At 53.7% G+C, this 24,752-nt stretch overlaps 2 protein-coding genes across 2 annotated transcripts; both read right to left on the bottom strand.

Annotated features, from left to right (window-relative positions):
* Positions 1-435: 435 nt before the first annotated feature.
* Positions 436-8,699, bottom strand: LOC138729865 (protein-arginine deiminase type-3-like). The gene is made up of 16 exons (XM_069874451.1): positions 8,458-8,699; positions 6,342-6,522; positions 6,199-6,271; positions 6,060-6,121; positions 5,847-5,964; positions 5,636-5,761; positions 4,472-4,650; positions 4,290-4,393; positions 4,107-4,218; positions 3,916-4,023; positions 3,316-3,464; positions 3,043-3,187; positions 1,995-2,088; positions 1,609-1,688; positions 868-996; positions 436-778 (listed from the first exon to the last, which is right to left on the bottom strand). Exons 1-16 carry the CDS (start codon positions 8,547-8,549, stop codon positions 545-547), a joined length of 1,986 nt encoding a protein of 661 aa, XP_069730552.1. The 5' UTR covers positions 8,550-8,699; the 3' UTR covers positions 436-544.
* A 1,201-nt stretch (positions 8,700-9,900) lies between these two features.
* On the bottom strand, positions 9,901-23,258 carry LOC138729863 (protein-arginine deiminase type-1-like). The gene is made up of 16 exons (XM_069874449.1): positions 23,092-23,258; positions 21,159-21,333; positions 20,622-20,691; positions 19,076-19,137; positions 18,417-18,534; positions 18,178-18,303; positions 17,180-17,355; positions 16,991-17,094; positions 16,547-16,670; positions 15,277-15,384; positions 15,044-15,195; positions 11,606-11,750; positions 11,224-11,317; positions 11,052-11,131; positions 10,462-10,587; positions 9,901-10,363 (listed from the first exon to the last, which is right to left on the bottom strand). The coding sequence occupies exons 1-16, from the start codon at positions 23,181-23,183 to the stop codon at positions 10,130-10,132; spliced, it is 1,986 nt and encodes a 661-aa protein (XP_069730550.1). The 5' UTR covers positions 23,184-23,258; the 3' UTR covers positions 9,901-10,129.
* Positions 23,259-24,752: the final 1,494 nt, after the last annotated feature.

The raw sequence follows: 24,752 nt of genomic DNA, 5'->3' as shown, positions 1-24,752 counted from the left end.
TTGTGGGAGCGTCTGAGGGACCTGGGGGGGTTTATCGTGGAGAAGAGGAGGCTGAAGGGAGACCTCATCGCTGTGCAGCTCCTGGAGAGGAGGTTGTGGAGGGGTGGGTGCTGGGCTCTGCTCCCAAGGGACAGCGATGGGACGAGAGGGAATGGCCTCAAGTTGCACCAGGGCAGGTTCAGATTGGACAGTGGGGAATATTCCTTCATGGAAAGGGTTCTCAAGCCCTGGCAGAGGCTGCCTAGGGAGGTGGTGGAGTCTCCATCCCTGGAGGGCTTCAAAGCCCTGTGGCCGTGGCACTTGGGGACAGGGTTTAGCAGGCACGGTGCTGTTGGGCTGGGAGTTGGTCTGTATGAGCTCAGAGGGCTTCCCCAACCCCAACAATGGTGTGATTCTCTGATCCAGACTGTGCACTCAGCAAGAGGGAGGCCAGGAGAAAGCTACAGCCCTTCTTTATTTCAAACGCAGGACGATGGCTGAAGGCACTTGGAGAGATGGGGGGAGGAATTCGGGGCAGAGGAGAAACGTAGGTGCTGAGGCCACTTCAGGGCACCATGTGCCACCATTTGAAGGCAAAGGGCTTGCGGCGGACGTTGGTGCCGCAGTGGACGTCACCAGAGAGGACGTGGTAGGAGAAGTAGTCATCGATGAAGGTGCAGGTGAGGCCCAGGGGCTCCAGCAGCTCCCGCACCCGCTCCTCCAGGCAGCACTGCCCACCCACCAGGGGTCCGAAGGGCTTGGGGATGCCCAGGTGCCTGCCCAGCACCAGCATGTTCACCTGCAGCGTGGAGATGGTGGTGAGAGTGCGAATCCCAGCCCGAATTCATTCCCAGGGAATGGGGCGGGGCGGGAGGATGCTGGGGTTACCATGTCCGGGAAGAAGGCTTCGGCACCGGTGGCCACGTCGCCTCGGAAGAGCTGGGGGATGTCAAGGATGTCTGGCTCGGCCAAGCCCAGCTCCCGCTTCAGGATATCCCTGTTCCAGCTGATGCAGCTCTGGTGGGAGGGAAGGGATGTTGGTGGTGGCCTCAGCAGGGATGGGGTGATGGACGGACAGAAGGATGGGTAGAGGGAGAGAGGAATGGGTGGAAGGAAGGATGGGTGGATGGACAGAGGGACAAAGAGATAGAGACAAGGATAGCTGGACAGACAAAGGGAGGGATGAGTGGATGGATTGACAGACCGAGAGATGGAGACATGGAGAGATGGAGGGAGGGAGAAATGGATGGGAGGATGGATGGACAGAGGGATGGATGGACAATAGGGCAAAAGGATGGGTGCACACAGATAGAGGGATAGAAGGACAGAGGGGTAGGTGGATGGATGGAGCAATGAGCAGATGGAGGGCAGAGGGAGGGATGGAGGGACAGGTGGATGGAGAGCAGGATGGACAGAGGGAGGGATGAAGGCATGGAGGGGTGGATGGAGGGATGGATGGAGAGAGGGAAGGAGGAAGGAATGGGTGAATGGAAGGGTAGACAGAGGGAGGGAGAGGTGAAGAGAGGGATAAAAAGATGGGTGAATGGAGAGAAGAGTGGATGGAGGGCTGGACAGAGGGACAGAGGGACAGAGTGTCCTGGAAAGGAGCCCTCTACTCCCCTTCCTCACCTGGACATAATTATTGAATTTCCGGAGTGCTTCATTAGCCAGAATCTCATTTATCGTCGGCTTGGGCACCCCATCCAGTCCTGTAACACAAATAACTGGGCAGGGATTCTTTCCCCAACACATCTGGGATGAGGCTGCTGGGTCTGAGCCAGGAGCTCTGCCATTGCAGGGGTCACCAGCAGCGAGCTCCATCCCAGCCCAGGAAATTAAATCCTCGCAGCTTTTTAATTAATTCTGCTTATTTCTGTCCCCTATCCTTGCTGCCAGCAACACTTCCCAGCCATCAGCTGGATTTTAGGGTGATGTGCATTCACCCACCCCATTGCAATGTCCTGGAAGAAGGGAAAACCAACACATCGACCCCATCGTTCATCCTCTGCCCTTACCCTGGAACATCACCGCCTCACCAAATCCCTCCTCCTGCTTCTCCTTGAGGAGCTGGTAGCAGGTGCTGGGGCTGGCCAGGAGCAGCCGAAAACCCTGCGGAGGGAGATAGGGAAGATTTCATAGAATCATAGAATAACTTGGTGGGAAAAGAACTTGGAGATTATCAAGTCCAACTGTCCCTTGTCACCACTGAAGCATCTCTGAGCACCTCATCTCCCCGGCTTTCAAACCCCTCCAGGGATGGAGACTCCACTACCATCCTGGGCAGCCTCTGCCAGGGCTTGAGAACCCTTTCCATGAAGGAATATTGCCCACTATCCAATCTGAACCTCCCTTGGCACATCTTGAGGCTATTTCCTCTCGTCCCATCGCTGTCCCTTGGGAGCAGAGCCCAGCACCCACCTCACCACAACCTCCTCTCCAGGAGCTGCACAGAGCGATGAGGTCTCCCCTCAGCCTCCTCTTCTCCACGATAAACCCCCCCAGGTCCCTCAGACGCTCCCACAACCCCTGTTCTCCAGCCCCTTCCCAGCTCCGTTCCCTTCTCCAGACGCTTTCCAGCCCCTCCAGGTCCTTCTTGTGGTGAGGGGCCAGAACTGACCCCAGGATTCGAGGTGCGGCCTCTCCAGCGCCGAGTGCAGGGGACGATCCCTTCCCTGCTCCTGCTGGCCACCCCACGGCTGAGCCAAGCCAGGATGCTGGTGGCCTCCTTGGCCACCTGGGCCACTGCTGGCTCATGTTCAGCCGCTGTCACCCAGCACCCCCAGGTCCTTCTTCTCCAGGCAGCTTCCCAGCCGCTCTTCCCCAAGCCTGGAGCTGCTCGGGGTTGTTGTGACCCAAGTGCAGGACCCGGCACTTGGCCTTGCTGAACCTCATCCCGCTGGTCTCAGCTGATGGATCCCACCTGTCCCCATCCCTCTGCAGGGCCTCCCTGCCCTCAAGCAGCGCCTGGTGTCACCTGCAAACTTCCTAAGGGGGCACGATCCAGATCATTTGGGGGTATAAAGCCTGCACCCCACTTTCCCCCCTGCCCCCGGGACTCGTTACCTTCCGATCGGGCGCCGGGACAAAGCTGAGAAACTCATCCACGTGGCCAACGAAGAGCCAGTCGGCGAACAGCTCCACGGGCGCCTGCACTCGTTGAGCGAAGAGAAAGTCCTTGACGGCCTTCGCCATCCGTCGGCCGCCGAATCTGGGGGGGCACAAGGCAGGGGATGGCGTTTTGGGGTTCCTGAGATGATGCTTTGCTTGCAGCAACATCAAAGGGGGCATAAAATCCCTGATTTGGGGGGGCTCTGACCTCCCCATCCTGCATCTCACCTGGGGAAGCTGCTGCCGATCAGGATACGGCCCAGGGGATACTCCTTGCCCCGCACCGTCACGGGGGGGCTCACCTCCAAATTACCGAAGGAGTCGAGGCTGGAAGTGCCTTCCGGGGCTTTCCGAGCCACGTAACCAAAATCAGGGCCCTGGGTGGGGAAGTAAAAGGGATAATGGGGGGGAAAAAGGGGGAGAAAGGAGGATAAAGGGAGGTAAAAAGGGAATAACAGGGATAAATTAGGATAATGGGGGAAAAATGAGAATAAAGAGGAAAAAAGGAGGATAATGGGGGGGAAAGGGGGGAATAAATGGCAGAAAAGGAGGATAATGAGGGGGAAAAGAAGAACAAATGGGGAAAAACGTGGATAATAGGGGGGAAAAGGAAGATAAAGGGGGGAAAAGGATCATAATGATTAAAAAAAAGGCAACAATGGTTAAAAATAAGCGATAAGCACTCAGAATGCTGCACTCCCAACTTATGCTCTGTGTTGGCTCTACCCTTGCCAAAAAGGCAAGAAAAAAAATAGATTTCTCCTATATTTTATAGATTTGCAAAGCTTTACGCCTTGCTGGGGAAGGGAGGAGGAAGGAGTTGGGTACCAGGATCCTCTTGACAGGGAAATCCTTCAGCCCCTGGTCGCGGGGTGAGTCGAAGACGACGGGGAAGGTCTTGTGGGGGGCTTGCACGTAGCCAAATTCAACCTCGTCCTGGTGAAGGGATGGAGAAGATGAAGGGAGCCTTCCCGGAGCTGCTGCAGCGAGGATGGGGCCGAGCATCATCCTGCACCCACCTGGATCCAGCGGTCCTGGCGGTTCTCCAGCAGCGGGCAGACAGTGAGCGGGCACTTGGCTTTCTCAGCCATGGCACCCACGGCTGCCAGGAAATCCTCGTTATTCCCCACGCTGGGAAGAACAATGGGATGTAGGGGCTGATCCGGCACCGGGCAGGGCGCAGCCCCCCACCCAGCACCCACCTGCAGACAAAAACCTCCAGCGGTGCCGCCGTGTTGGGGGTCATGATCCACGGAGCCACGCGGAAAACCACGGTGTCGGTGAAAATCGGTGTCTCCAGCAAACCCTGGGATGGGGAGGGAATGTGGCTTTGGGCTCCAATCCCCACCGGTCGGGGTCATCCTGACCGCCCCCCAGCTGGTACCTTCTCAGGGCTCTCCAGCAGCGTGACGTGGAAAGCCACCAGCCCAGAAAAGCCAACGTCTGGGAAGGCAAGTCCCTCCACGTAGAAGATGCTCTCCTCCTGGTGCCGGCTGGGTTTGACAGCGTAGGCGAGCTTCGAGCCCCCCAGCACGTGCTTGTACTCCTCCAGCGCGACACTGTCTGTGGGTGCAAGCCCCATGCAGCCCCCTTAACCAACCAATGCCTTTCCTGCACCATTTCAGCTCCATTTTTTGCGTAAACCTTGCAAAACCAAAGGCATATTTGGTCCCACAGAGCATGCACAGAGGGAGCATCTAGTGCATCAGCAGTGGTGGCTGCCCCATCCCTGGAGGTGTTCAAGGCCAGGTTGGATGGGGCTTGGAGCCCCTGATCCAGTGGGAGGTGTCCCTGCCCATGGCAGGGGGTGGAACTGGATGGGCTTTGAGATCCCTTCCAACCAAAACTATTCCATTGTATCAGAAACAGCGTGGCCACCAGGTCCAGGGAGGTTCTTCTCCCTCTGGACTCGGCACTGGGGAGACCGCTCCTCGAATCCTGGGTTCATGTCTGGGCCCCTCACCACAAGAAGGATGTTGAGGCTCTGGAGCGAGTCCAGAGAAGAACAACAAAGCTGGGGAAGGGGCTGGAGAACAAGAGGAGCGTCTGAGAGAGCTGGGGGTGTTTATCCTGGAGAAGAGGAGGCTGAGGGGAGACCTCATTGCTCTCTCCAACTCCCTGACAGGAGGTTGTGGAGAGGAGGGAGCTGGGCTCTTCTCCCAAGTGACAGGGGACAGGACGAGAGGTGCCTCAAGTGGCACCAGGGGAGGTTCAGGCTGGACATCAGGAAAAAATATTTCCCGGAAAGGGTCCTTGGTCCCTGTCAGAGGCTGCCCAGGGAGGGGGTTGAGTCCTCTTCCCTGGAGGGGTTTAAGGGACGGGTGGATGAGGTGCTGAGGGACATCGATTAGTGATTAATGGGAATGGTTGGACTTGATGATCCGGTGGGTCTTTTCCAACCTGGTGATTCTATGATTCTATGATAAAACCCATGGGATGTAGGCTGGATGCTGCAGTAGGAATAATTTCTCTACTTCATGCATTTTGCTTGAACCCCAGTAATCTGGGGTGGCTGTTTCCCCCCTAAACCCCAGTGTCGGGCACTCACTGCCACCGTAGAACACGCCAACTTTATCTGCGTCACTATAGTCCACGTGGAGGAGGAGGCGGTGGCCAGTGAAGATGGTACGAGGTCCTCGAGTCCGCAGCACCATCTGCGACATGTCCTTCAGGTCTGAAGGGAAAAAGGGTTTAAGAAAGGAGGATTGGAGGGGAAACTGTAGGGAAACGGTGGTTTCTTGTATGGGATGCGGTGGTACCGGCATAGGAGCGGATGACGGTGTCGCTGTTATCTGGTTTCTTGCCGGTCGGGTCATCACGGTCGCAGTTCACCAGCAGGATGGCCCCGTGTCCATCGGGACCCCATGTCCACTTTGTCTGGGGCAGAGGGGAGTAAAATGGGGCTGGAGAACACCAGCCATCACCCCTCCCATCCCACGGTGGCCCGGTGGATATTTCACCTCCCTTTATACCTTGTCCAGCAGCGTCCTGCTCACGGCTCCGCTGCGGCTGGTGTCAGCATCCAACGAGACCTCTGCGGGGACAGGGATGCTGAAGGGGGGGAGCAGCCCCACCAGATCCACGATTTTAGGGATCTCCGCTCTTACTCACCCACGCAGGTGAGGTACAGCATGGCTCTGCCCACGGGCACCCCGCCAGCCTCCGCGAAGTAAGAAATCCTGACCTGCAACGAGGAGCAGGTGCTCAGCACCATGCGTGGAAGGGATAAACTGTGCCAGCATCCCAGCACCCACCTTTTCATCGCCCACATCCTTGCTGAGAGCATCCATGGCCAGCAGCACCTCAGTGCCGGCAGCCAGGGGCCAGCGGCTCACGCTGGAGGGCAACTTGATGCTCTGCGTCTCATGCACCACGTAGAGCTTCACACCCGGCGTTCCCTGCACGTGGAAGGCGACGGCATCTTTGGGTGCAGATCTGGATGGGGGAAAGCTCTGTGAGACCCTCAGAAGAATCAGGGAATGGTTTGGGTTGGAAGGGACCTCCAAGCCCATCCAGTCCCACCCCTGCCATGGGCAGGGACACCTCCCACTGCATCAGGGGCTCCAAGCCCCATCCAACCTGGCCTTGAACCCCTCCAGGGATGGGGCAGCCACCCCTGCTCTGGGCAACCTGGGCCAGGGCCTCCCCACCCTCACAGCAAAACATTTCTCCCTAAGATCTCATCTCAATCTCCCCTCTTGCAGCTGAAAACCGTTCTGCACATCCTCTCCGTGCGCTCCCTGATCCAGAGCCCCTCCCCAGCTTTCCTGGAGCCCCTTTCAGCACTGGAATGAGGGGGCATTGCTGGAATGATGCAGTGTTGGGCCATCCACAGGTGACTGAAATCCTTCCACAGGCAAGGAATCCTGTGATATGCCATAAATCCTGCAATGTGGCATTGCAATGAGTCACACAAACCATGATTAATCCTGCAAAATGCACTTGCAACCAGTCCTGCAAAATGCAGCAAACCCTGCAGAACGTGATCAGAGCCAATCCTGTAAAAGGCAATTGCTACAAATCCCTCAAAAGGCGATTACAACAAATCCGGCCAGAGACAGCCAATCCCACAATATTTAAGTGCAACAAAGCCTTAAAGATGCATTGAACTTTGTAATATTAGAATCATGAAATCATGGGATGGTTTGGGTTAGAAGAGACCTCCAAGCCCATCCAGTCCCACCCCTGCCATGGGCAGGGACACCTCCCACTGGATGAGGGGCTCCCAGCTCCATCCAACCTGGCCTTGAACCCCTCCAGGGATGGGGCAGCCACCCCTGCTCTGGGCAACCTGGGCCAGGGCCAAACATTTCTGCCCAAGATCTCATCTCAATCTTCCCTCTTTCAGCTCAAAACCCTTCCCCTCATCCTATATCTGCCCTCCCTGATCCAGAGCCCCTCCCCAGCTTTCCTGGAGCCCCTTTCACCACTAGAAGCTGCTCCAGGGTCTCCCCAGAGCCTTCTCTTCTCCAGGCTCAACAACCCCAACTCTCCCAGCCTGGAGATATCACAATAATCAATTACAATGAACCCTGGAAAAAAGCAATCACAACAAACCCTGCAATATTTCGTTGAAATAAAACCCCAAAGCTCTTTGGGGAGAGTTTTTTGGGGATGCAGCCTCCAAATCTTCGTGTTTCACCTCAGAGCAGAGAGTCCTGACCAGCTGCAACCCCTTAAGAGCAAAGGAAAATTGCACTGGCCGGGCAGGCTGCAGCTCGCATGGCTCTGCCCCGGGTGACGGGTACAAATCCTGCCCCAGGAGGAGAGAAGGATGGATTCACCCCCAGGGTGGAGGGCAAAATCCTAACCCGAGGCCGGAGGGAGAGGATGCGAGGCTCTCGGGCAGCGGTGGCGCAGTGGCTTGGGATGCCCGGAGGGCAAATAAAACCCCAAAGCTGCAGCTGGAGCTGGGCTTTAAGGAAGCAAAAAGCAAAAGCTGCTGCTGAACAACATTTGAACTTGGGCTGGGGCCAGCGAAGCAGCCGAAACACCCGGTGCCGGGAGGTGACGCCGCGGTGGTTTCGTGGTTTTGTTTTTCCGCATTCACCCGAAAAAAGCAAATATTCCCTTTTTGCCAGAGAACGCAGAAACCCCCAGGCGCAACGTGAAACTCGGCCCAGGGTATCACTTAAAGCTTCCAGAGTGCGTCTTTGCACCCACAAAGCTGCACAATCCCCTCTTGGAGGGCTCCCCATCGCGCTTTGGAGCATCCTCTTCCTCCCCAGGCTCAGCATCCCATGGGAAAACCATCCTAAGAAGCAGCATCGCCCCCAGCGCACTCCGCGGTGGTTTGATCAGCTTGGTTAAGGGGATAAAAGCAAAAAATAAAGGCAGCTTGTCTTCCTGCCCGGGGTCGGGGGCACTTACCCGCGGATGTCCAGGGAGAGCTCGGTGCCCAGCACGCAGACGGTGCTGGTGGGACGCTGCGTGGAGAGCTGGATGCGGCGCTGCTGGGCCATGCTGGTGGCCCGCTGTGAGCACCCTTGGGTGCTGTGATGGGTGCCACGAGGGGGTTTATAAAGCCTGGCTGCTGGGAGAGGATTAACCAAAGCCCAGTTTAATCCCTCCTCCGGGCTGGGTGTGTGCAGTACCCGCTCATGCTTCCCGGCGATGGAGCATGAATCAGTGCCGGGGGGAAAAGCACCCCGAGACACCCACGAGGGGTTTGGAGTCTCTATTTAAGAAGCTCGGGGGTGGCTTTTTTTTCCTCTCTTAGCACAAAGAGATGCTAACGTGACCAGCCACCCTTAAACCCACGCTGTAAAATATTCAGCATGACACCGGAGCCAAGCTGGGGACGTGCCAGCGCTGGGCTCCAAGGGGTTTTATTTCTCCTTCCAAAGGATTTTATTCACCCAGATGGAAAAAAAAAAAAAAAATTGGCTTCGATTCTTCTCTTGGAGGTGGGATTGAAGGTGCTGCATGGGCTGAGCGGTTGGTGTGTCACTTGTGGTGGGGACAGCAGACCCTGCCGCCACTTTAATCGTCTTTGTTTTAATTAAATCCTTGTCTGGGTGTGGGAGAGCCCTTTGCCAATGCAGCTGTCCCACACCAACTCCTGACCAGGTCATGCGCTGCTGGTATTTCATGTTGCTCCTCAGGGCTGGGGGAACTCAGCAGAGCTGTAACTGCCGGGAAAATGGGGGTTCTGAAGCTAGAAATCATCTTTTTGGTAAAAACAAGAGGTCTGAAAAGAGTTGTGCGAGCCCCTTGAGGAGCATCGCTTTGCATTCGCAAGCACCACTTGCAAACACGGCATCGCAGCGATGCTTTTACACCTCAAAAATACTGCTAGAAAAGCAAATTGCCCCTCTCAAAAAGTGATTTTTAGCCCCGTAACAGCTCGCTGGGTTGCACAGGGTGAAGCGATGCCCGGGGCAGGAAACTGGTTTCGGTTCCTGGTGCCAGTCCCTGCTGGGCAAGGGCAGGAGAGCTGGGCAGAGGTGCCAGGAGGGGACCAGGAAATGCCACGGTTGTTTGAGGTGAAAAGAGAGAGAGAAAGAGCAGCCGGGGCAGCTGCACACAGAAAAGGAAATTTGTTCTTTAGGGAAGGTTTAAAATGATCTCTGTGAGGATGGAGCTCTGCCTCCACATCGGGCCAGGGTGAGGATCCGGTCTCCCCAAGAGGAAGCAGTTTTTAGGCTGAAATAGGGAATTCTAAGGAATTTAAAGCCAATTTTATTAGCTACAAACCAGGGAAAAGGGACTCCAAGCCCCTCTAGCGGTTAGTGGGGCCTCAGACCCCCAAAGTCGCCTCCATGCCTGCATGCACCACACTCCTGAAGATGCTCCGTGTATCCTCCACCCCATCCCATGAAACCACCATTCCCTTAAAAAACCCACGTGCTTAAAGAAAAAGGTTTCAAACACCATTTCAAACCCAATCACCATGGAAGAAAGGACTGGAGATGGGAAAGAGCTGTGCCCTCAGTGTTAATGCAGCTTTATTGGCAACTCCCTTTATCCTGATGCACCTTCAGATGCACCAACTGCACCTTCACCCCCAGGCTGCAGGACCAGAGCCCGTCCCCGGGGTGCTTCAGGGCACCATGTGCCACCATTTGAAGGCAAAGGGCTTGCGGCGGACGTTGGTGCCGCAGTGGACGTCACCAGAGAGGACGTGGTAGGAGAAGTAGTCATCGATGAAGGTGCAGGTGAGGCCCAGGGGCTCCAGCAGCTCCCGCACCCGCTCCTCCAGGCAGCACTGCCCACCCACCAGTGGTCCGAAGGGCTTGGGGATGCCCAGGTGCCTGCCCAGCACCAGCATGTTCACCTGCAGCCAGATCAAAAATCAGTTTTGCACCCAAAAGATGTGTTTGCATCATGTGTGGATGGGAAGAGAGGGAGGGGAGGAGGTGCCATGGGTCTCACCATGTCTGGGAAGAGAGCTTCTGCGCGGGAACTCTTCAGGTAAAAGAGCTGGGGGATGTCAATGATGTCCTGCTCAGTCAGACCCAGCTCCTGCTTCAGGAGCTCACGGTTCCAGTCGATGCAGCGCTGCAGAGAGGAAGGACTTGGAATTGCCACCTCTGGACATCTCAGCCCTCCAGATCCTATGCACAGACCCCTGTGTGCCCCATTGCATCCTGCCTGGATCCTCACCGGCTCCACTGCATCCTGTCCTGATCTTTACCCACTCTATTGCATCCCATCCCATCCCACTGAGCAACCTCCTGATCGCATCTCCAACCTGAGCAAGCTTTTCCCTTTAGTTTTGAAACCTCTGCTGTCATCTTACAGCGGGACAATGGGTGTGGGTGACCTGGCACCCAAGGGTGTCTGGTTTCTCCATGGATGCTCTTCTTGACGCCCACTTTCTCACTGCACCATGCAAATCATGCCACGGTTTCTTGCTTTTCCCCTGGATCTCTAAAAATGTTCCCCATGCCCACAAACCACCTGGCAGTGACACACAAGGAAGGAGAGCGAATCCACCTGGATCCATGGCTGCAAAGACCCACCTGCACGTGCCGGTTTTCATTCTTCAGTGATTCATCCACCAGGATCTCATCAATACTTCTCCTCTCAGTGCCCTTTATCCCTATATGGGGACACCAGAGTGGTAAGGGACGCCAGTGAGGGATGCTGGTGGTCCCCACCATGCGACAGGGATGCCCTGACTCACTCCCTTACCGATGAGCTGCGTGGCTTCGCCGTGGCCCTGCTTCTGCTTCTCCTGGAAGAGCTTGTAGCAGGCACTGGGGCTGGCCAAGAGGAGCCGGAAACCCTGCAGGAGAGAGCCCAGGGTTCACGCTTTGCTGTCGATGGGATAGTTTGTCCCATCGTCCTGCTGAGCAATGCCATGGTGACCTCAAACCCAGCCCCGTGGGGTGCAGGGCACGTGGGATGTGGCATTCAGGGTACATGAGATGCTCCACCACAGGGTACACTGGAAGACATCCAAGAACTCACTGTTTTCCAGGAAGCCACCCCAAAAGTAACTTCATCACCCATTTTTTTTGCCATTGCAGAAGATGCCCCATGCAGGAGCCGAGTCAGCTCCAGGGACCAGTACCTTCTTATCATAAGCAGGAACAAAGGTGAGGAATTCATCCACATGGCCCACGGCTAACCACTCCGAGTAAATCTCCACTGGTGCCTGCACCTTCTGGGCGTAAAGAAAATCCCTGACTGCCTTGGACATCCGCCGGCCGGAGGCCCTGGGGAGTAGAGGGAGGAGGAAAAAGCGGGTACCGATTTCATAGACTCATAGAATGGTTTTGGCTAGAAAAGACCATTGAGATCATCAAGTCCAACCACTGATCCAGCCTTGCTAAACCCACCACCAGACCATGTCCCCAAATATGACATCTACTCATCTTTTAAACCCCTCCAGGGATGGGGATTCCACCACCTCCCTGGGCAGCCTCTGCCAGTGCCCAAGAGCCCTTTCTCCCAATATCCAACCTAAATCTCCCCAGTGCATCTTGAGGCCATTTCCCCTTGTCCTGTCAGTGCCTACAAGGGAGAAGAGACCAACCCCAACCACACCACAACCTCCTTTCAGGCAGTTGCAGAGAGCGATGAGGTCTCTCTCCTTTTCTCCAGACTAAACAACCCCAGGACCCTCAGCCGCTCCTCACAAGGCTTGTGCTCTAAACCCTTTGCTGCCATCCTTCTTCTGAGCATCATGCCAAGAGAAGAATATACATCTGCACATCCCATCATCGTGGGAAACACCTGGAAGAAGCTGGAAATAGTCTGAATCTAGATTAGATATGCTAATATATACAAATAGAGGATGTACTTCAATATCAGCAGATCAAGCGCACCCTCAGCAAGATTGCAGATGACACCAAGCTGAGCGGCATGGTTGCCACACCAGAAGAACAGTGTGTCATCCAGAGGGACCTGGACAAGCAACAGGGACAAGAACAAGGTCCTACACCTGGATCAGGGCAATCCTTGGTTTCAATATGGGCTGGGGGACAATGCGATTGAGAGCAGCCCTGAGGAGAAGGACTTGGGCTGCTGGGGGAGCAAAAGCTCAACGTGCACCAGCAACCACGTCCTGGGCTGCATCCAGAGCAGTGGGGGCAGCATGGAGAGAGGGGATTCTGCCCCTCTGCTTCTCTCTGGTGAGACCCACCTGGAGCCCTGTGTCCAGTTCTGGAGTTACCAATACTATTAGAAGATGGAGCTGTTGGAATGGGTCCAGAGGAGGCCGCAGAGATGATCCATGGGCTGGAGCACCTCTGCTATAAGGCCAGGCTGAGAGAGTTGGGGTTGTTCAGCCTGGAGAAGAGAAGGCTCTGGGGAGGACTTAGAGCAGCTTCCAGTGCTGAAAGGGGCTCGAGAGGGACTTTTTCCAAGGACCTGAAGTGACAGGACGAGGGGTCTCCAGAGCAGTGGTGGCTGCCCCATCCCTGGAGGGGTTCGGGGCCAGGTTGGATGAGGCTGGGAGCCCCTGGTCCAGTGGGAGGTGTCCCTGCCCATGGCAGGGGTGGGACTGGATGGGCTTGGAGGTCCCTTCCAGTCCAAACCATTCTGTGACTCTATGATTCTATATTAATACACCTATACTATGCATCTGTGTTATATATTAATATCTTTTATGTATTTACATACTAACATATACTTTATAAACTAATGTTCTATTTCTATTATTATAACTTACATCATAATTTATTTATATAATAATATCTTTATTTCTATTATTAATACTATATCTCTAGGCTGTATCTCCAGGCATTTCCACACATCACACCCTGTTCTTAGGCACCTTTGGATTTAATTCCCCCCCGTCCCTGTGAATCCTTACTCACTTCTCACACAGGGGTGAATTTTTCTTAATCAGCCAGCAGCAAGCTGGGAAAACATTAATTAAACATCTGCTAATGAGGGATAATTACGGTCCTGGCGAAGCTGGGAAAATGCCATTTCCCTGCCACTAAAAGGGAAGCAACCTCTGCATCTTGCAGCAGGGCAGGGGGTGGAGCATCCCATTGGCTATCCCGGATCAAACCCCATCTGGATTCATTCCCGCTGTTGTTTTTCCGGGAAAAGAACATCCTTTGTGGAGGATTTTGCAGGGCGCTCTTGTTCCCGCCCGGCTGCCTAGCACTGCCTGCCCAGAGCAAAACAACTCCCAGTTATTCAGGATTTTACCCTTTCCTAGATTCCACTTCTTTTCCTTTTCATAGGATCATAGACTCATGGAATGGGTTGGGTTGGAAGGGAACTCAAAGCACATCCAGTTCCAACACCCTGACATGGGCAGGGACACCTCCCAGTAGGACTGGAGTAAAAGCACCAACAGTTTAGGAAGGGGTAAATATTGGAGTGGTGGTGGGATTTTGTAAGGGATGAGGAAATAATGATGCGTGTGGAATCTGGGATTTAGAGTCGTAGAATCACAGACTCACTAGGTTGGAAGAGACCCACCGGATCATCGAGTCCAACCATTCCTATCAATCACTAAACCATGTCCCTCAGCACCTCGTCCACCCGTCCCTTAAACCTCTCCAGGGAAGGTGACTCAACCCCCTCCCTGGGCAGCCTCTGACAGTGCCCAATGACCATTTCTGTGAAATATTTTTTCCTGATGTCCAGCCTGAACCTCCCCTGGTGGAGCTTGAGGCCATTCCCTCTCATCCTGTCCCTTGTCACTTGGGAGAAGAGCCCAGCTCCCTCCTCTCCACAACCTCCTTTCAGGGAGTTGGAGAGAGCAATGAGGTCTCCCCTCAGCCTCCTCTTCTCCAGGATAAACACCCCCAGCTCTCTCAGCTGCTCCTCTTGTTCTCCAGCCCCTTCACCAGCTTCATTGCTCCAGAGCCTATGAATCATAGAATCACAGAATAGTTTGGGTTGGAAGGGACCTCAAAGCTCATCCAGTCCCACCCCTGCCATGGGCATGGACACCTCCCACTGGATCAGGGGCTCCCAGCCCCATCCAACCTGGCCTTGAACCCCTCCAGGGATGGGGCAGCCACCCCTGCTCTGGGCAGCCTGGGCCAGGGCCTCCCCACCCTCATCATGAAGAAATTCCTCCTCATGTGCAGTCTAAATCTGTCCCTGTCCAGTTATACTCATTGCCTCTCATCCTATCTCCACAAGCTTTGGTGAACAGCCCCTCCCCAGCTTTCTTGTAGCCCCTTCAGGTACTGGAAGGTCGCTATAAGGTCTCCTCGGAGCCTTCTCTTCTCCAGGATGAGCAACCCATCTTCTCTCAGCCTGTCCTCTATGGGAGGTTCTCCAGCCCTGAGATCATCCTTGTAGCCTCCTCTGGACCCGCTCCAACAGCTCCATCTCCTTCTTACATTGAGGATTCCAGAACTGGACACAATATTCCAGATGAGGTCCAGATGATTTGATGGGAATGGGTCCCAAATTCCCATTTTGATGGGACCTGGCCCCAGATCTCTGCTCTGAGAGGCACAATTCCTTCTCACGTAGAGTTTTTTGGTGCTTCCCTGCATCCCGGAGGGATGGCTCGAGCCTCCCTGCACCTCACCAAGGCAGGGAGCTGCCGATCAGGATGCGGCCCAGGGGATACTCCTTCCCTCGCACCGTCACCGGGGGGCTGACCTCCAGGTTGCCGAAGGAGTCAAGGCTAGTGATGCCTCTCCGGGGGGGCTCACGGGTCACGTAGCCAAAATCAGGGCCCTGAGGAAGAGGGGATTGTGATGGGAATGCACCAGGCAAGGGATTTAGGGGGGAGAAAGGGGTTAGGATGCAGTGACACACCAGGATCTTCTTAAAAGCAAAATCCTTCAAGCCTCTATTCCTGGGCGAGTCAAAAACAACAGGGAAGATCTTGTGTGGTGCTTCCACGTAGCCAAACTCCAGCTCATCCTGTTGTGAGAAGAAGAGGAGGAAGAGAAAGAAAGTTCCTGGCAGGGTGATAACCATCTTGGCAAGACACGTGAGGGTGGAATGGGAAATGGAGAAACCTGGCAGATTCCAGCTGTTGTCCCAAAGCCCAGAGGAGGCCTTAATCTGCTGGGGTGACACCCCACCTGGCACTGTGGCACCCAGCACGGGTCACCCCTGGGGAATCAACATGTGGCCACAATGGGCAAGGAAACAGGGCAGGGATGGCAGGGCTTGGGCACGCTGGGAGGTGCTCACGGTACATCCAGCCAGCATAGGTCGTGTCCTCCTGGCAAGGTCCTGTGGGGTCCCTCTTGCAATGGAGACCCTCTTGTGATGCCCCATGGAGACCCTCTTGCAATGGAGACCCTCTTGTAATGCCCCATGGAGACCCTCTTGCAATGGAGACCCTCTTGTAATGCCCCATGGAGTCTCTCTTGCAATGGAGACCCTCTTGTGATGCCCCATGGAGACCCTCTTGCAATGGAGACCCTCTTGTGATGCCCCATGGAGACCCTCTTGCAATGGAGACCCTCTTGTAATGCCCCATGGAGACACTCTTGCAATGGAGACCCTCTTGTGATGCCCCATGGAGTCCCTCTTGCAATGGAGACCCTCTTGTAATGTCCCACGGCATCTCTCTTGCAATGGGGTCCCTCTTGCAAAGCCACTCAAGATCCCTTTTGCAATGGGATCCCTCTTGCAATGTCTGTAGGGTCCCCCTTGCAGTGGAGGCCCTCTTGTAAAGACCCACAGGGTCCCTCTTGCAATGGTGTCCCTTTTCAATGGGGTCCCTTTCGCAATGACCTGTTGAGTCCCTGATAACGGAGTCCCTCTTAGGATGTCCCATGGGGTTCTCTCCTGCAATGGGGTCCCTTTTCATTGGGGTCCCTCTTCAATGGGGTCCCTGGACAACATCCCTCCAGTTGGGTCCCTGGACAACATCCCTCTCTCTGCTGGTTGCCACCACCACCGTTTCCCCACGCTTTAATCTACAGTTGCCCAGTACACCTATTAGCATCAGGTGCTTCCCCAAGCAAGTCACTCCCTCCCAGGGGTGTCAGCAATGGAGATGACACCCTACATGGCCTGGGAGCCTGTAAGGGACCAGGAGAGCCACATATTACAAGCATCAATTGATGACCTGGATCCAGCGGTCACTGCGGGTTTCCACCTCCGAGCAGATGGTCAGCTTGCAGTTGGCTTTCTTCATCAGAACCCGGAGCCCTTCCAGAAAGGCTCGGTTGGGCTCTGAGCCTCGCTGGATGCTGGGGAGGGTAGAAGAAGCGAACGCTGCAACAGGGGAAGCACAAGAAGCTCCAACGACCCCAACCATGCAGCCCATTCCTAAATGCACTGGGTAATAGCCCTGCATGAGTTTAGCTCCTGGAGATGATCCTCCAACCTTTCTCCTTGGAGTTGCAATGGGTGCAGCAGTGCCAGCAGGCTCCCTACCCAAACATCAGGCTCTGGCAGAGCAGGCTAAAGTCTGGCTCACCCTACAGCTGCTACGGGCAAGGAAAGGTCAAAAGTTTCTCCTTGGAGAGTCTTCCAAGGTAGAAGAGTGATGAGTTGACGTTCCTCCTACCTGCAGACAAAAACCTCCACAGGTTGCTGGGTGTTGGGTGTCATTATCCAGGGCGCCACACGGAAAACCACTGTATCCGTGAAAATCGGGGTGCCTGGTGCATCCTATGAGGGGTGAAACACCAGAGAGTGATGGTTTGAACCCCCACACTTGAAGGAGTTTGCAGTGGATGGGACAAACCCCGTGTACCTTATGGTGGACTTCCAGCAAGCTGGCACTGAAGGAAACCAACCCAGAGAAGTCCACGTCAGGGAAAGTCAACCCTTCAATGTAGAAGGTGTTTTCTCCATTGCCAATATGGTCCAGCACGTAGGAGAGCTTGTCCGGCCCCAATACAGGTTTGTAGATGGGGTGTGAGTCATTCCCTGGAGAAACATCGAAATACCCAACCCAAGACAGGGTGACCAACCTGTCTACTGGGCTGGAAGGAGGCACCAGCAAGGATGTGGCTGATGCCAGCAAGGTTTGCACAGGAGCAGGTGTGCCTCCTCTTCTCTGGGGTAAACACTTGATCTTCCTCATACAAGGAGGACTTTGTACCCTCAGGTCCAACCCTTTCGAGGTGCGTGGTTGCAGTTAAGCATCTAATGATATACTTGGCTTCCCTGACCTGATTTTCAGCCAGGAGCTGCTGGAGATCCAGCTGTCACGGTGTTCAAAGGCAAAACAAGATCAGCCGCTTTGATGACTGGGTCATCGCCCACACCAAAAAAGGTGTCAGGAGCCATATGGGGGTTACCCACCCCGTGGGAACATCAACATCTCAGCAACCTCATTGGGAAAAGCCTTTTTTTAACCTTGTTCCCTTGATTTTTTTTCCACATAACCCCATCTTCTACAACAGCAGAGGAGCTTTGGGGATAAATGAGTGCTTCCAGGAACTGGAGGTGCCCAGCCCTCAGCCACAGGGAATAAAAAAATGTTGCGTTCATCCATCTCCGAATCATGCATGGGGAGGAAGGGAGGGAGGGAGGAAGGAAGGAAGGAAGGAAAGAAGGAAAGTGGGAAAGAAAGAAGGAAAGAAGGAAAGTGGGAAAGAAAGAAAGAAGGAAGGAAGGAAGGAAGGAAGGAAGGAAGGAAGGAAGGAAGGAAGGAAGGAAGGAAGGAAGGAAGGAAGGAAGGAAGGAAGGAAGGAAGGAAGAAAGGAAGGAAGGAAGGAAGGAAGGAAGGAAGGAAGGAATACTCACGGATAGCATGGAAAACCCGCACTTTATCTGCGTCCGACTCAGAGATGTGCAGGACCACCTGGCAGTCAGCAAAGACAGCGCTGGGACCTTGAGTGCGCAGCAGCATGACGGACATGTCCTGAAGGTCTGCCCGGGAGGAAAGACGGGGAGAGGAGTCACGGAATGAGGGGAGGTGGTGCAGGTGGGAAACACACCAGTGAGACCTTTGGGGTCTCCTCACGGTGCAGATGACACCCTACCTGCAGTGGTCCTTATGTCCGCCTGACCGCTGTCCAGCCCCTCTGCGTCGGGGCTGTCCCGGTCACAGTTGACCAGCAGCACGGCACCTTGTCCATCTGGACCCCACGTCCACGTGGCCTGGAGGAGAAGCACCGAAAGGGGATGAGAGCAAGATTTCCCCATCCTGGCCTCATCCTGGACCTGCTGTTGGCTGTTTAAGACAGGCCTTACAAGGAGCGGCTGAGAGAGCTGGGGGTGTTTAGCCTGGAGAAGAGGAGGCTGAGGGGAGACCTCATTGCTCTCTCCAACTGCCTGAAAGGAGGTTGTGGAGAGGAGGGAGCTGGGCTCTTCTCCCAAGGGACAGGGGACAGGACGAGAGGGAATGGCCTCAAGCTCCGCCGGGGGAGGTTCAGGCTGGACATCAGGAAAAACTTTTTCCCGGAAAGCGTCATCAGGTACTGCCAGAGGCTGCCCAGGGAGGGGGTTGAGTCCCCTTCCCTGGAGGGGTTTAAGGGACGGGTGGACGAGGTGCTGAGGGACATGGGTTAGTGATTGATGGGAATGGTTGGACTCAATGATCCAGTGGGTCTTTTCCAACCTGGTGATTCTATGATTCTTCTGAGAGAAGACTGCAAGCGGCTGCACCCTTTGTGGAGCCTACAGCAAAGCTTCTCCTTACCTTGTCCTTCCCTTTGCTCTTCACTATCCCGCTACGGCTCAAGTCCACGTCCAGGGATATGTCTGAAACATCAAGAGAGAAGGAAGCCACTAGCAGGAGAAGGAGCTTTCGGTGGCATCTGGGGCTCATCCTTGGCACTGACAACATCATCCAACACCAACCCCACCTTCATGCCCCAAAGCTGCTCCAGATCCAGCATCTCCAACAAAATGCTGATATAAAAGCCAACCTGATGGGTTTTTCATGGCTTTTCCATTTTGGCCTCCAGCTATCTTCTCCCATCTTGGTTCCCCGAGCAGGGACGTACCCACTTCATGGTATATTTTGAATTTTCACTAATTTCATATTGACTGTAGTGTTTTCCATGAAGCTGAAACACGGTGGAGGCATGAAAGTGCTTTCACCCTGGGTGAGTGGCACCTAAATAATTACTAGACTTGATGCAATGTCTGAGAAGGACTTTCCCTTATAGAGGTCTTCTTGGTCCAAATCTCAGGCTCTGCTGCAACAAGGCAGAGGTTTACCAACAACCTCATCTAAACCCTACTTAAATCTGTAGTAAAGCCTATCTGAACACAGAAACCCTTCTAAATTGGATATATGGCATGTGGAAAACATGACTGAGTGGTCAAGCATTGGAAGAGGCTGCCCAGGGCAGTGGTGGAGACTCCTCCATCATGTAAACGTTGCACTTTGGGACACGGTTTAGCAGGCACAGTGGTGTTGGGCTGATGGTTGGACTGGATGGACTGAGAGGGCTTTTCCAACCTTAATGATTCTATAAAGCAAAGATTGTCCTTCTCCTTGAAACAGAGAGGAGGATGTGTTGAAGCTGGAAATGAAGCTCTAAATCTAAGCATGCGAAGAGCATTTATAAGGTAAAAGCCCTGTGGACAGTGGTGGCTCCAGATGGTTTCAGCCCATCTGTCATGAAACATAGGAAACCATCAGCCTCTTCAGGTGCAATTTTGGGAGGCATATGCATGAGTTAAGGACTCCGGTCTGACTGTCATGTGAACACTTTAGAAAATCCCAAATTTAGTGTAATTAATCCATCCAAGTGGAAGGCTCTGCATCCAGACTGGTTGTCTAGACTCGCTTTGTAGTCAGCAGAGGAAAACAGGCATCCAAGGGAATGATTCACCTCATCACAAACTCCTAAAATAGGTCAGACAACTACACTTTGGTGCCTGTTCCACTCCACGAACTGCAACGGACATCAAGGAGGGGGACGCTGACTGAAGTTGGGTGAGATGATCTCCTTTGGATCCTCTTCTGCCAACACAATGCTCTTGGCAAGCAGAGGAGGATGCTCGATGTTTGCACTGGGTGGGGACTCGGCCCAGCCTGTGTCTTTTTTTGCACCACATAAGGCAGCATAATAACATTTTAATTATTTCCCTCTTGCTTGTCAGCATCAGTCAACACCCAAACCTTCAGATGGGCAGCCCGCACCCCCCTCTTAACTCCCATCCCATGAACCCAACTAGACGTTGGCGTCAGAAGGGGTTGGCCGGGTTCGAACAAGCGTTGCTGCAACACCTACCTACGCAGGTGAGATACAACCAAGCCACTGAAAGCTCATTGTCTTCCCGTCCGTAGTACGAAATCTTAACCTGCGAAGACACCAGCGAATCGTGACCCACGTCTTGTGTCCCATCATGCTGAGTAGGTCTTTCTACTCAATGAGTTGACCAACCACCGCTATACAACAAGCTCTTGGAGGGTTCACCCAAGCCGTTCTCCGCTAATCATAGCTCAGCCAAATCATTTCTGCCTGCTTCAGCACAAAGATCAGGCATGGAAAAAGGCAAGGTTGGAGTATTTTTGCTGCTTGGCATAGAGTTTCTGGCACCAGCTTTTGCAACCACTGTCATCTCATCTTTAATGTGATTTCCTTCTCCTTCTTAGTTTCATTTTTTCGTACAGAGTTGTTACACAATTTATTTTAAACTTGAGTTTTCCACAGAAGTGAACCCAATGTCAGCATTACCTGGAAATGCTTGAGCCTGCCTCAAATCCTCCCTTTTTTCCTGGAAAATTCAACTTATTTTCTAGTTTTGGTGCATAAAAATTCACTGACCTTATTGTCATTGACGGTCCTGCTGGTGACATCGATGGTTACTGCCACCTCTATATCAGCATCCAGGGGCCATCTGGAGTTAATCATGGGTTTTGTCACAGGGTTGTGGATGACATGGACTGTAACTGCCGAGGTTGCATGGACATCAAATGATGTGGCACCTCTGGGGGTAGATCTGAAAGAGAGCGCAGCGTTGGGTTATAGACCAAGTTGTCCCTCCTGTTCTCCTCTGCGGAGCCAAATACTTGAACATGGAATTAAAATCCAGCCTTAACTGGGTGGAAAGGACTCAGAAACCATCTTTGGGTGATGAAACGCGTTGTCTGAATTTTATATGGATTATCTCTGTGGTGGCATTGAGCAAGAAGAGCTCCCACTGGAGCTTTGGCACGTCCGTCTGTGGTTAAGCCTGGACTGTGAATCGCTGAACTTTGAGCATCCAACCTCCCTCCACCACAGCAAGAAACCCCTCAAAATTTCAGCATCCCAGGACAAAAACCCAACAAAGAGCCTGGACAACTGTTGTTGTCAACAGTCCGGGAGATGGTTATCACGAGACCATACCCTGGCCTAGAAGATGCCCAAACTGGATGGGATTCTGAATCCGAGAATGGAGAACCCACACCTCACCTGCATGACGTCCCTCACCTTTGAAGTGCTGCCTACCTGCTCATTACAGCCCCAGCACCTCCATCCCAGGAGCATGAGTACTCCGACCTGTCTGCCACAGGGAGCCAACCTCCCTGGCCACGCACAGAAAGGAACCAGGAGGTGAATTTTAACAGTAAAAAACAGAAACAAATATGCAGGAGGGATTTATTCCTGGTGTTGCTCTTGGCGTGGCATCCCTGGTGCCTGCAGCAGCTTGTAAATGGAGATTAAAGCATCGACTTGTTTGTTACCCCTCATATTTAACATCATGCAACGTTCTAAAGCCACCTCCATGCTGATACACATCGTGACTTCACAACTTTGGGTCTATTTGCCTTGATTTTACAGCCCTCCCAGCTCAGCGTCACCACCACATTCCCACCAGGCTCTGTTTTCTGCCCCCAGACAACCCAAAGTCAAATCTTGGCTCATCCATCACCGAGTTCCCCTCAGGCCAGGGCTCTCTATGGAACTGGATGGGCTTTGAGGCCCCTTCCAACCCAACCCATTCCATGATTCCATGAAAAAAAACTTGCAAAGGATAGGATTTACACATTCCCACCTGGCTGAGAGGAAAAAGAAGACTATTTTTAGGACAGCTAAAGCTCAATTTGAAGCTTTTTTTGGGGGACGACAGCACATCCTGGCCCAGCTCCAACACACAACCCCAATAATTGCCCCAGATGCGATGCCGACTGGCTTGTCCTGTAGTCTCTGTTATTATAAACACGATTTATTAAATAATGACACTGTGACAGCAGGGTAAATACAGCCTCGTATCTGGCCAATAAAGCAACCCCCATATTTAACGCTGTAAAAATCTCTCTTTATGAAATCGCCCTCGCAAACCCGCTGGTGGATTCTTTCTGCCTGAGCCACACATTTTATTCTTTCCCCCATTTTTAGCTCGGGCCAAGTTGCTCGGCTTGAATTTCTCTTGCCTAATATTTTCACAGCCAGAAATAGATCCCGTGGAGCTGGGGCGCGCATGGGCTTTGTCTGCAAATTGTCATGGATCAGCTACGCTTCGATGCCTTTACCAGAGCCAACGTCCCTCCTTTGGGCACAGCTCCCCATGGGACATCATCCCCTAAAAGAGACCCAGTGGGATGCGCTCCCTGTTGCCAAATCCTTGGATGAACTCATGATATGGGCTCAAAATGAGCTCCGATGTTGCCCCTAGCACTCACTTCTCCTCCAAAGAGCAAACCCAACGCTGGGCTCCCCAAAAAGCCATCAGCTCTCCAGAAAACAATGGAGATACCCCAATCCCGAGCCTTACCGGCGCGTATCGAGGAAGACCTCGGTACCCAGCACGCAGACGGCGTAGGTGGCATGGCTGGTGGACATCAGCACGACGTGACGTTGGGGCATGATCTGCCGAGGACGGAGACGGCATGTGAGGGAAGCTGCTGCCGGGCTCTGCAGGTAAACCAGCACGACTGGATTAAAAGGTGAGGGAATTTAACTCCTCCTTCCCTCGATGACGGGGTTCAGGCAGGGGACCCTGCCGTCTCCACCTCCAGCACCCAGCAAGCTGCTGTCTGGTTCGGGGAGATGCAGGTGATAAGGCAGCCCCTGGGGGGGCACAGGGAGCCCTGGGGAGGGGACACAGGGCAGGACAGGGGGGATGACACCCAGCCTCACCCCAGGATGCTCAGCAGCAACTCTTTTAGGACTCATTCTCACCTTTTTATTCTCTTATAGCTCCATATTTGGACTCCTCCTGCAGCACAACGTGGTTGTTTAGGCTTATTACAATACACGGTACCATTCTAAAAAAACGTTTTCTTTAAAATTACCCAAATTTTCCATCTAGCCTCTCCTGGGGTGAATCACGGCCTCAGTTGCCCCATTAGGGCAATGCCCAAATCACCCCTAACTAAAGGAAATGTTTGTTCAGCTCAGTCCTTCCCATCCTAACAATTCCCAAGGAGCGTTCCGGGTAGAAACGAGTGCAGGGAAAACTGGTTATTTGGCAGGCAGGGAAGGGGAAAACAAACAAACAACAACAAAACAACAACGAGAGGCTTCCAGTGGAAATTAAAAGTCCTCAGTGTTTCGCTTGGACCTTGCGTTTCGGGGGAGGATTTTTGAGCACGCGGCAAAACTCCCACGGGAAACATCGCTGGGAGATGTCGTCTACTGGAGACGTCTACTGGGTCATCCCAGGAGGCTTTGCTTGCCTGCAAAGAGGGAAACTGGGAGAGATCAATGCTGCTGAAGCAGGAGGTTTCTGCTGAGCTCAGGGATGGAAGTGGCAGCTGAGAACGAGAGAAAAGGCAGCAGGAGGATGGAGAGAGCGCACAGCGTCCTGCTGTTGTAAGGTTCCATTGCCACAGGGCAACGTGGTCCCCGTTCTCTTGGGGCGTTCGCGATGCGATGGGCAGGAGAAACAAACAGCAGGAGCTCTTACAAGCCCAAAAGGTCAAAGTCAGCTCAGCAGAGCGAGAAGGATCAGTCCCCATCACTGCACCGAGCTGCACATCCTCAGCCAGGGGAGCTGCGACCTGTGCACATCTTCCCCTGCAAGATCAAACCAGCTGATTTAAACATCTCCCAGACGGGCTATATTAAAGGGCTCCTTCCGACTTTAATTGCAGCAGAAAACAAACAGCACTGTGTCTCGTATGCGACCACGGCTTTAATAAGACCGTGGGAGCCTGCTGGCAAGGCCAGTATGTGCTAGTGGGGAATGCTAACAGCATTTCCAGGTTCTCCAGGACCATGTCTTGCTTGACATTTTAGACAAAATCCTCTTTGCCAAAACCCAGCACGAGTCAAACTCCTGATGTTTGGAGACTTGTGAGTTTAGTTGGTTCCTCAGCCCTCCTGGGGGATCAGAGCCTTCCCACACCCCTAAAACCCTTCAAGCTGGGGCAAAGCAGAGCGCAGTGGGCAAGGAGCTCATGGCATCCTCCAAGGAAGAGCCTGCCCACGGCA

Source organism: Phaenicophaeus curvirostris, chromosome 22 (assembly GCF_032191515.1).
Source record: "Phaenicophaeus curvirostris isolate KB17595 chromosome 22, BPBGC_Pcur_1.0, whole genome shotgun sequence".
Lineage (NCBI taxonomy): Eukaryota > Metazoa > Chordata > Aves > Cuculiformes > Cuculidae > Phaenicophaeus > Phaenicophaeus curvirostris.
The sequence above is the reverse complement of the archived record's forward strand: the minus strand, read 5'-3'. Positions and strand labels throughout refer to the sequence as shown.